Raw genomic sequence first — 12,500 nt, 5'->3', positions numbered from 1 at the left:
CTTCTTCTTCTTCTTTCTTCTTCTTCTTCTTCTTCTTCTTCTTCTTCTTCTTCTTCTTCTTCTTCTTCTTCTTCTTCTTCTTCTTCTTCTTCTTCTTCTTCTTCTTCTTCTTCTTCTTTTTTTTTATTCCTTAGTGTTAATGTTTATTGCGACTATGCAGTCCTGTGGTATGGCAATCGCTTTCGGAACGGAAGGTCCTGGGTTCGAGCCTTGCGCTCGGCGCAATGTTGAGTCCTTGTAAAAGGCTCTTTACTCACATTCTCTCACCGTATTCAGGTGTAAAATGATTACCTGACCGTTAACAGCGTTGTCTTTGTCCGAAAAATTGTACTATCGCCTAACAGGCGGCATGTCCCGTCCTACATGTTAAATGTCGCTGTTGACCAGGGACCCCTTGTAAAGCGCTTTGAGCACATTTAGTGGATATTGCGCTATGTAAAGCTCCATTAAATTAAACTTAAAAGTGCTCAATGGCCATTCCCATCATCGCAGGACAGATCATTATGCCTGAGCATATATTCCAAATAAATGTTTGAAGCACCAGGTGATAGAATTCATCATCATCATCATCTTCATCATCATTGCCTTTTTCACCCTGGGTCAGGGTATAGGCCACAGACAAACAGTTTTCATCCTTCTCTATCCTGTGCTAACTATTTTTGTATCTCGTTCCATGTCTTATCACTTTTCTGTAAATCAGCTTCTTTAATTCTTCTCCATGTTCCTCGTGGCCTTTCCCTTGATCTTCTGCCTTGAGGGTTCCAGTCCAATATTTTCTTTGTTAATGTGGAGTCATTCTTTCTAAGGGTGTGTCCAACCGTAGCCATCGTTATGTTATAGCCTGATACTGAAATCCAAAAGGACTGGCAGTTTGACGTCATTATTTGTTTTTTGCACCGCCTAGTGAGTTGTCGTTAGTAGTGCTCATGGAAACAAGTTATTTCATTGGTTGAACTATTGAATACAACTCACGATTTGTTTTCTTTTGTGGCAAAAGACTGGCATTTTGACGTCATTTTTTGGTCAGTATCAGGCCATAACTTTACGAAGGCCACGGTCCAATCCACCTCCATCTTCTTCTTCCTATCTCCTCTCACACTGGTTTTTGGGTTATAGAATTACCGTTAATTTATAAAATGGTTGCAAGGTTCTTCTATATCAATCTGTAAAATATAGTTTTATAATGTTTAAATTTGCCAGTAAACCTGTGCTCTTTTGCAAAATGTATAGCTTTTCGCGTTCCTGCTGTATATTTTAATAATATTTCATTATAATATGTTGATGTTTGTTTGGTTTTAAATTAGTTTCGTATTTTCACCAATTAGTTCATGACAGTGTATAAATCTGTGCTAATATAACGATGAATGATGTGTAACATTATGATGATTTCCATTCAGGATCAATAAAGTATTAATATATATATATATATAATGTGACCCAACGTCTCAAAACGGTATTATGTCGGGATGAACCAGGTGCTAAAAAACAAAAACAAATTATAGTTAATTTGGTCAACATTGTGAATTATTGGGATTCAGCACAGTAAAATATGATATTCATTTTCCTCTATAAAGCATGTAAACTCAACGCTAGTCTGATATTTCTGGCTACAAATTCAATTTTCAGTATCTTAATCGTCCCGACTTAACTCTCACCTTACCAATCATTTCCAGTATTTTTCCCAAAAATGAAAGGTTTACCCATCAGAAAAATGGATTTTTAAAAACTCAAACAAACTCTCTACAAAACAACTTTATGTTCTTATTAATTAAACAAAGATCATTGTGATGTACAAAATAAAATCTCAATAAGAAAAAAAATGTATATTGTGTCGTAACAAGTGTGACGATTTTGCTGTAGGTGGTAAGGAGAGGGTTGCTCATCCCGACTTAATACCGTTTTGGGACGTTGGGTCACAAATTAAATGGGTTCTAAGGGACTGTTTTGACCCACCCAATCCTATTTAAAAACAAATAAAAATAGATGCTCCTTTTAAATCCCGGCAGGTTCGTCCTCAACTTCCTGCGGACATCCAAGCTAATCGTACCGATGGGTTATCGAGAATTGGACATGTTGAGAGAAGAGGCCGATTTCTACGGGCTGGACGATCTGGTGACACAGGTGGACAACGTCATCGAGTCCCGGAAACGGAAGGCCAGGGGTCGAAGGTGGAACGGGGCGGCCAAGAAGCTCAGCGCGAGCGTCGGCGAGAACTTGCATCTTCTGCAGGAGGAACTGGCCGACGATTTCTTCGAAGATAGCTGGATTGGTGACTAACTTTGAACATTTTCTATTTTGGTCTTTGTGAAATTTGCTGTCGTCATTGAGAAAACTCGTCTTTTTACATAAAATTGGCTAAAATCTTAAAAACAATTTAATATTATAATATAATAATAATAATAATACTATAATGAGTTTATATATCGCCTAGTTCCAATTTAGAATTGCTCACTGGCGCTTTACATCAACACATCATGTGTCATACACAAATATAGAACCGGCATGTCAAAAACCACATAAATTCGATGATAACATAAGGTATTGTAATAAAACACATACATGTTAATGACGTAATATGACACAGAACTTGTCAATGATAATTTTTTTTAAACATTATAACATGATCAACGTGTACTTATCTGCAGGTCTGATAACCCATCGTTGTAATGGAAATACCTTAAAACTAACGCAAAATATTGTTCATTGTTACAATGTAAAACGTATCTTGTACAATTGTCTTTATTGTTATACACACATCAGATAATAATTATGTCCACCATCACGATGGAATCAATACAAGCTACTTTGGCTGGAGAAGAAAATATCGTATTTTGTTTGTTTAAAATCAATGTTTTTTAAAGTGAAGGGAAAAAAACACTACTAAAAAGTGACAATGTCAATAATTATTATATTATAAACGACTGAATACTGTATTTATATTATGTTATATTATATTATATTATATCTATAACCGACATGTACAAAATATATGCAGGTCTGACATCCGAACCCTCTTATGGGCCTAGTTTAACACTGTTGTAATGGATTTTTTTGCGTTATTTTATAAAATGTCCATTACAACAATGAGCCCATAAGGACTTGGGTTATCTGATCTACAAATAATCGCACGTTGTCAATAACTAATTAAGTAAGTTGTGATGTGTTGTAGGGTCTCTCTCTCCCTCTCTCTTTCTCTATCTCTCGCTCTCTCTCTCTCTCTCTCCCTTCTTCTCCGTATATAGATAGAAAGGTAGGCATATTAGGAGAGAGAGAGAGAGAGAGAGAGAGAGAGAGAGAGAGAGAGAGAGAGAGAGAGAGAGAGAGAGAGAGAGAGAGAGAGAGAGAGAGAGAAGGGGGAGAGTGTTAGTTTTTGTTTTTTAACATCAGGTCTTTTCAAGGAAAGAAATCAGCCCATTAATTTATCCTAGAATTGGGAGTAGACGAAAATATTTTGATGCCTGAAGTAGTTGACAGTGAAATGAAATTGATGCACAGCAACCCATGTCGATACAGCCACATCAAGCAACAAAAATTCTTTGTTTTTTTTAAAGAAAAAAAGAACCAAAAAGAAAAAAAGAAAAGAGAGACAAAACAACAAAAACCCAAATAACAACTCCCCCCCCCCCCAAAAAAAAAACCAAAAAAAAACCCCAAAAAAAACCCCCAAAAATAAACCCCACAACTCCCCCCCCCAAAAAAACAAAAAAAAAAAACAAAAAAAATACAAAAAAAAAAAAGAAATAAAACCCCAAAAAACAACAACAAAAAAAAAGAATAAAACAGAAGAAGAAAAACAGAAACCTTGAAACCTGAAAAAAAACCCAACAAAATAAACAACAACGTTTTCTTTCACTTCATTTTTGTATGTGATTTTTTGTTTTGGTCACATTTTTATTTCCCACTTTATTGCACGATAGATAATATGTGTCACCCCCACCCTTTCTTTTGCTTATCTGTGTCCATCATTTTATCAATGATTTATAATATAAATATTCTTCTAAGTTAGTTCTTTTTTTAATTTTCTTTCCTTTTTAATTATTGTTTTTTTTTTGTTTGTTTTATACAAGTTATCTCAGCGTTTTTTGTGTGCTTTATTTTCTTTTTTTTTTCTTTTTTCTTTTTCCACCTTCCAGATTTTGCCTCATCTAATTTTAATCCAATCCACCTTTTTTTGTTTTGTTTGAAGACATTGGCATTCCCATTTTCATGCATACCTTGGGGCCCAAAGTAAACTTGTATAGGGAATGGGATTAGCGGAAGAGTAGCGTCCCTTGATTGGACGTCACCCATAGTCTGTGAGAGAGAACGTCATGTTGGTTGTGCGCATGCGTCTCTCGTCCTCGCTTCCGGTGAAAGCGGCTTGAGACACTTCAAAACCAAATTGACGTTCTCTCTGTAAGGTGACGTCCAATCAAGGGACGCTACTCTTCGACTAATCTCATTCCCTATAGAAACTAAAGTTTACAGCTGGTTTTCGGTGACTGTTGTCCCGGACAATAATTGTAAACAACATTTGAGTCTGAGTGCGTTGATGACCTAAAATGATAAGGATAATCATGACAATATTAATAAATGTGAGATTAATGATAATAATAATACTGATAATAATAATAATAATAATAATAATAATAATAATAATAATAATAATAATAATAATAATAATAATAATAATAATAATAATAATAGTAATAATAGTAGTAATAATAATAATAATAATAATAATAGTATTCGCTAGCAATAAACAGAATTATAATATAGATAGCCTGCTGTATGCCTCGTATGAAATGTGATACTGAAATTGTATCGCATAACAATTTTACATTTAGGAAATATACAAGAGAGAGGAAATCACTTTCTTTTATTTTATTTTTTCGTATTGTTTCAGACATGAAACGGAATTGATAATATTGTAGATATAATTATATGATTCATAAATGAAAACAAAATGAATACAAAACAAACAAATAAAAAGAAAGGAGGAAAAAAAAGAAAGAAAAGAAAAGTACAACAGCCCAAAATAAAAAACAAAACAAAACAAAACAAAAACATTAGCTTTGTCCGCATAATAAATGTGAGGCTGGCTGAGAAAACCCGGAAAGATGCGCAAATTTCATAAATTGAGTTATATGTATACAGTGGTGTACACCACATCTTTCTGATCATTTACCACTTTAATATTTCTTTCTATGTCTATTAGAACCCAAGTTTCTGAATAAAATTTGTTGCTATGGGAAACACTGGATTTTGGCTATCTCAAATCGAAGCTTGCCGCATCTTCCCGGGTTTTCTCAGCCAGCCTCACAAATTATAAAAGTCCAGGCAAGGAATTTTAAAATAAAGCCCTGAAATTGCAATAGGATTCAATAGTCTGATGCCACTTCCGCCCAGCAGCCAGCAGCTTGGTTCTAAACAAAGAAAACCGGTACTTTTTATTCTTCATGCTGGCTAGAACTTTTTCACATGTCATGTGATCAGAATGTATAAAAGTCAAAACATGATCAGATTTATAATGTTTTTACTCTCTGGATACACTTTTATGCTCGTCGTATAAGTATTTCATAAGGGCGTCCGCCATTGTTCCGATGGTTTAGAACCAGTTACTAAGTCACTATGCGTCATTACGAGGGAAGTGACGTCACGACTGTTGAAGCCTATTGCGAAAGGGGCAATCCTGTAGGTATACGAAAATGGCTTTGTTTGACTAAATCACCGCACGTTTGTTCCATTCATTTACTTGATATTTACTTGTGACCCACCATCTCCAAGCGGTATTGTGTCAGGATGCTCATAGTAATGAAAATTGAATTCATAGCCACAAACGTTAGGCCAGTTGGACTTAATTTCTAGTCTTTATCGTGGAGAAAAAAATATACAATTTCTAACATTGTAAAATGTAAAATTTTAATCATTTTAATTCTATTATTCGGGGGTCCCGATAGCTCAGTTGGTAGAGCAGTCTTTTTCCCCTAAAGGGATTAAGTTCGATCCCAGGTGCAGTCGAGATTATTTAAAAATGAAACCCTCCAACCCCCTGTCCATCCACAGTGATTGGGTATCCTCCAACCCCCTGTCCATCCACAGTGATTGGGTATCCTCCAACCCCCTGTCCATCCACAGTGATTGGGTATCCTCCAAACCCCTGTCCATCCACAGTGATTGGGTATCCTCCAACCCCCTGTCCATCCACAGTGATTGGGTATCCTCCAACCCCCTGTCCATCCACAGTGATTGGGTATCCTCCAACCCCCTGTCCATCCACAGTGATTGGGTATCCTCCAACCCCCTGTCCATCCACAGTGATTGGGTATCCTCCAACCCCCTGTCCATCCACAGTGATTGGGTATCCTCCAACCCCCTGTCCATCCACAGTGATTGGGTATCCTCCAACCCCCTGTCCATCCACAGTCATTGGGTAGCTGGGTCTGTTAGATCTGGCTGAAATTACTTGGCGATAGACTAGTGTCCTATTCAAAGGGTAGAAGGCAATAGCTATCGTCCGTTTCACGCTATAGAAACCGGGATAAACTCTGACTCCATGAGCCAAATGGATGTGAAGGACTACTAATTTTATACTTTCCCTTTTTATGCTCCAATTCATCTCGATCATAGTTGCAGGTCTGATAATCGAACGCAATTTGGGGCTTGTAGTATTTCCATTACAACAGAAAACGAGGCCATTCCAAGCTGGATTATCAGACCTGCAAGTAAGCAAAGCAAACGTTGATATATCCAGGCATGATATCGTTTTGAAACACGGTGGGGGCACATTAATTTTTCATTTTTATTTCCTACTTCCCCCTCACCCCCACCCCCTCCCCTCCTGGGTTTTTTATATATATATTTTTTTATTCCTTCCCTTTGATTTTTCTTATCATTTTGTTTTTTTCCTTTTTAGTTTGAAATCCACGAATGTTGACATCATTGAAAGACACAATAATATTGTGTACCCGGGGAATCCCCTCAGACGGCAACAACAGGAGATTTCGTAAGACTGGAGTGAGAACGTTTCGCTTCGTTTCGCTGATTCTGTGCAGCTTCCACGGAGACGGATAATGTTTTTATGTTACATTTATTGTTGTACGTTTATTCAGTCTTCTTAATTTAAAGAGTTCTACTCTCCAATGCTGAAGATTTCATTGTAATGTTATGGTGATCTTGACTCTCCAATATTGAAGATTTCATTGTAATGTTATGGTGATCTTGACTCTCCAATATTGAAGATTTCATTGTAATGTTATGGTGATCTTGACCAAGAGTTCTACTCTCCAATATTGAAGATTTCATTGTAATGTTATGGGGACTTGACCAGAAGAGTTCTACTCTCCAATACTGAAGATTTCATTGTAATGTTATGGTGATCTTGACTCTCCAATGTTGAAGATTTCATTGTAATGTTATGGTGATCTTGACCTGAAGAGTTCTGCTCTCCAATATTGAAGATTTCATTGTAATGTTATGGTGATCTTGACTCTCCAATGTTGAAGATTTCATTGTAATGTTATGGTGATCTTGACCAAGAGTTCTGCTCTCCAATATTGAAGATTTCATTGTAATGTTATGGTGATCTTGACCAGAAGAGTTCTACTCTCCAATATTGAAGATTTCATTGTAATGTTATGGTGATCTTGACCAGAAGAGTTCTACTCTCCAATGTTGAAGATTTCATTGTAATGTTATGGTGATCTTGACCAGAAGAGTTCTGCTCTCCAATATTGAAGATTTCATTGTAATGTTATGGTGATCTTGACCAGAAGAGTTCTACTCTCCAATATTGAAGATTTCATTGTAATGTTATGGTGATCTTGACCAGAAGAGTTCTACTCTCCAATATTGAAGATTTCATTGTAATGTTATGTGATCTTGACCTGAGGAGTTCTACTCTCCAATATTGAAGATTTCATTGTAATGTTATGGTGATCTTGACCAGAAGAGTTCTGCTCTCCAATATTGAAGATTTCATTGTAATGTTATGGTGATCTTGACCAGAAGAGTTCTACTCTCCAGTATTGAAGATTTCATTGTGATGTTATTGTGATCTTAATTTAAAGAGTTCTACCCTCCAATACTAACTACTTCAATTGTAATGTTTTAGTGATTCCAATGTTATCTTGAAAATTACAGGGCTTTTTTTGTGTGGAGTATAAATAACTAAGAGGAATCTATAAATAGAATAACACATCTTCATTGCCAAATAATTTACAATACAATATGGATTCTAGCATGCTGAATTCCAGTTTGAGTCCTAATAGTAATAGCCACGGGACACTATTCAGACTCGAGTCCGAATTGCCACTTCGTTTGTTACACAACCTGAACGTTGTCTTACATTCCATTCCTTTCAACTTTTCATATTGAGACATCCGTTAACCCTCTCCTTACCAACTATAAATAATATGTGAAATTGATTGCAAGCTTCAATTTAATTACAAAAAACCCTAGATCAAATGTCCGTTTCGGGTTTTCCCCTTTATCAACAAAACAGAATGACTGAAACACCACAGATGAATGTAAATGTTGCTGCTCGAAGCTGAAGCTCGAAGAAATAAATAATAATGTGAAATTGAATTTAAGCTTCGTCTCATTCATCTGTGGTGTTTCATTCATCCTGTTTTGTTGATAAAGGGGAAACCCGAAACGTTCATTTGATCTGTTTTTGTAATTAAATTGAAGCTAACATTCAATTTCACATTATTATTTAATTCAGTTTATATGGTACAAGTTGCTCCTTTTTTTTTCCCCTTTGTAATACAACATTGGTCACTGCCTACAATCAGGTGCTCATTCATACCCCAGTCGATTGCGGTAATTTGTATTTTAGTGCCTTACTGAATTTTTAAAAAATGCTGTGACCCAGTATTGAGATTAATATTGCATTTCACATCAGCGTGGGCCTGTGGTCTAGTGGACTGACACTCGCTTTCAGGTTGGAAGGTCCTGGGTTTGAGCCTAGCCCTCTCAGCGCATAGTTGAGTCCTTGGAAAAGGCTCTTTACTCACATTCTTTTACGGTACTCAGGTGTAAAATGCCATAACTTTATTTCTATGATAAATAGGACTGGAAATATTCAAGGTTTTAAAACATAGATTAGTTTTGATTTTAACTTTTTATTTATTAATTTTATCTTTTTTTACGTTTATCTTTTTACAGCTTCATTGATAAAATTTTATTCCATTCGGGGTTTGTTTTTTTCACCTTTTTTTTCTCCACTCCAACGTGTACTCATTTGCAGGTCTGATCGCCCGAATTGTTGTGGCCTCGTTTGTAATGGAAATACTCTCATACCAACGCATACTATTCGCATCGTATTCTATCATTTAACTCACTCAACCCTAACACCGACTATATCCGTAGTTAACTCACTCAACCCTAACACCGACTATATCCGTAGTTAACTCACGCAACCCTAACACCGACTATATCCGTAGTTAACTCACTCAACCCTAACACCGACTATATCCGTAGTTAACTCACTCAACCCTAACACCGACTATATCCGTAGTTTACCCAGGGTTCCTTTTACCCCATGCCTATTTTTATGACATTTTTATGAGACAATTTATAGGCGTAGTATCAAAGCTAATGTTTTTAGTTGTTACATGTTGATGGTAGTTGAATAAAACTATCTATCTATGTACATGCTGATTTTGAATACAATTTTTTTCCAATTTTGAAAAGTAGCAAAAATCTCTAGGATTGACTGAGTTAAGAGATTACAGGTTCTATAAAAACCTTTAAATGTGACCCTTCGCCTCAAAACGGTATTAAGTCGGGATGGTTAAGATGTTGAAAATTGAATTTATAGCCAGAAATATCAGACTTGTGTTGAGTTTGTATGTTTTATTTAGGAGAATGGATACCATATTTTAGGGTGCTAATGCCAACAATTTATATTTTTGAGGAGTTTTAACATTTAATTCGGTTTTTAAGCATCTGGTTCGTACCGACATAATACCGTTTTGAGACAATGAGTTACATATGCTCTGTGTAACTTTTATGCATAGATACAATTTATCAATAACATAAATAGTATTCAATGTCAATTAATTGATAATAATAAAGAGAATTCAATATCTCCTACATACATGAATAAGTGTCCGTCTATATTGTCCATTACAACAATGTCAAATCAAACCCATGATTGCATCCGGCTGTCAGACCTTCTAAAACGTACACGTTGGCCAACACCCATTCCATCTCGCATGCATTTCTTGTCCTTGCAAACCTGCCCATTGTACAGATAAAACTGACATTTGATTTGTTTTCTGTTTTTATTTGTTTTGTTTTTTTAATTTATTTATTAATTTTTTTTTTTTTTAGCTTTCATGGAAATATTATGAACCCCCAATTTGCTCACTTTGGACAACATGGGTGATTCCTGTTGACATCAGACATCTTGTTAGATGAATTATCTATATTCCTTCGTGGAATGCCTAGGCGACGGTATCTCACTGTGACAACATGGGTGATTCCTGTTGACATCAGACATCTTGTTAGATGGATTATCTATATTCCTTCGTGGAATGCCTAGGCGACGGTATCTCACTGTGACAACATGGGTGATTCCTGTTGACATCAGACATCTTGTTTGATGGATTATCTATATTCCTTCATGGAATGCCTAGGCGACGGTATCTCACTGTGACAACATGGGTGATTCCTGTTGACATCAGACATCTTGTTTGATGGATTATCTATATTCCTTCATGGAATGCCTAGGCGACGGTATCTCACTGTGACAACATGGGTGATTCCTGTTGACATCAGACATCTTGTTTGATGGATTATCTATATTCCTTCCTGGAATGCCTAGGCGACGGTATCTCACTGTGACAACATGGGTGATTCCTGTTGACATCAGACATCTTGTTTGATGGATTATCTATATTCCTTCGTGGAATGCCTAGGCGACGGTATCTCACTGTGACAACATGGGTGATTCCTGTTGACATCAGACATCTTGTTTGATGGATTATCTATATTCCTTCATGGAATGCCTAGGCGACGGTATCTCACTGTGACAACATGGGTGATTCCTGTTGACATCAGACATCTTGTTAGATGGATTATCTATATTCCTTCGTGGAATGCCCAGGCGACGGGATCTCTCTGTGACAACATGGGTGATTCCTGTTGACATCAGACATCTTGTTTGATGGATTATCTATATTCCTTCGTGGAATGCCTAGGCGACGGTATCTCACTGTGACAACATGGGTGATTCCTGTTGACATCAGACATCTTGTTTGATGGATTATCTATATTCCTTCGTGGAATGCCTAGACGACGGTATCTCACTGTGACAACATGGGTGATTCCTGTTGACATCAGACATCTTGTTTGATGGATTATCTATATTCCTTCATGGAATGCCTAGGCTACGGGATCTCACTGTGACAACATGGGTGATTCCTGTTGACATCAGACATCTTGTTTGATGGATTATCTATATTCCTTCATGGAATGCCTAGGCGACGGTATCTCACTGTGACAACATGGGTGATTCCTGTTGACATCAGACATCTTGTTTGATGGATTATCTATATTCCTTCCTGGAATGCCTAGGCGACGGTATCTCACTGTGACAACATGGGTGATTCCTGTTGACATCAGACATCTTGTTTGATGGATTATCTATATTCCTTCGTGGAATGCCTAGGCGACGGTATCTCACTGTGACAACATGGGTGATTCCTGTTGACATCAGACATCTTGTTTGATGGATTATCTATATTCCTTCATGGAATGCCTAGGCGACGGTATCTCACTGTGACAACATGGGTGATTCCTGTTGACATCAGACATCTTGTTAGATGGATTATCTATATTCCTTCGTGGAATGCCTAGGCGACGGTATCTCACTGTGACAACATGGGTGATTCCTGTTGACATCAGACATCTTGTTTGATGGATTATCTATATTCCTTCGTGGAATGCCTAGGCGACGGTATCTTATGATGTCGTGGCGGTAGGGCATAATTAAAAAAAAATAAATTTAACAAATTATTCATGGTCCAAGATTTGCCAAATTCAATTATGCATTTTTTTTTGCGTTTTTTTATGTTTTGGTACAAATGAAATACCTTGACATCAAATCAGGTATAGTCATGACGTAACTAAAGTATAGTTATGTCATGCGTATCACAATTGTATTTCATGTTATAATTAATACTAAAATACAAACGCAATCTCTCATCAATGGTATCATGTTTTAATTTTTTTTTGAAAATTTTGAATCTAAAAAATCTTAAATTTTGAATTGTTTTTATTTCTTTGGTCCAAATTTTGCTAAATTCCATAACACATTATTATTTTTGGTCCAAATGAATGACCTTGACATCAAATCAGGTATAGTCATGACGTAACTAAAGTATAGTTATGTCAATGTATACCTTGTGGATCACAATTGTATTTCATGTTATAATTATATAATACTTATATACAAACGCAATCTCTCATCAAGGGGAACATGTTTTTATTATTTTTTGGTTAAAAATTTTGAA

At 36.3% G+C, this 12,500-nt stretch overlaps 1 protein-coding gene across 1 annotated transcript in view; it reads left to right on the top strand.

Moving 5' to 3' along the window:
• Positions 1-11,991, top strand: part of LOC144959387 (BTB/POZ domain-containing protein KCTD6-like) — a 38,333-nt gene extending 26,342 nt beyond the window's left edge. Inside the window, exons 5-7 of the mRNA XM_078891960.1 lie at positions 2,007-2,269; positions 6,896-11,092; positions 11,187-11,991. Coding sequence (XP_078748086.1) covers positions 2,007-2,269; positions 6,896-6,900 — 268 coding nt within the window. The 3' untranslated portion in view covers positions 6,901-11,092; positions 11,187-11,991. The remainder of the gene's footprint in view (positions 1-2,006; positions 2,270-6,895; positions 11,093-11,186) is intronic.
• The last annotated feature ends 509 nt before the right edge of the window (positions 11,992-12,500 follow it).

Source organism: Berghia stephanieae, chromosome 14 (assembly GCF_034508935.2).
Source record: "Berghia stephanieae isolate SIO BIC M18660-M18661 chromosome 14, UCSD_Bste_1.3, whole genome shotgun sequence".
Taxonomy (NCBI): domain Eukaryota; kingdom Metazoa; phylum Mollusca; class Gastropoda; order Nudibranchia; family Aeolidiidae; genus Berghia; species Berghia stephanieae.
Note: the sequence above shows the minus strand (reverse complement) of the source record. Positions and strands in the feature narration are given on the sequence as shown.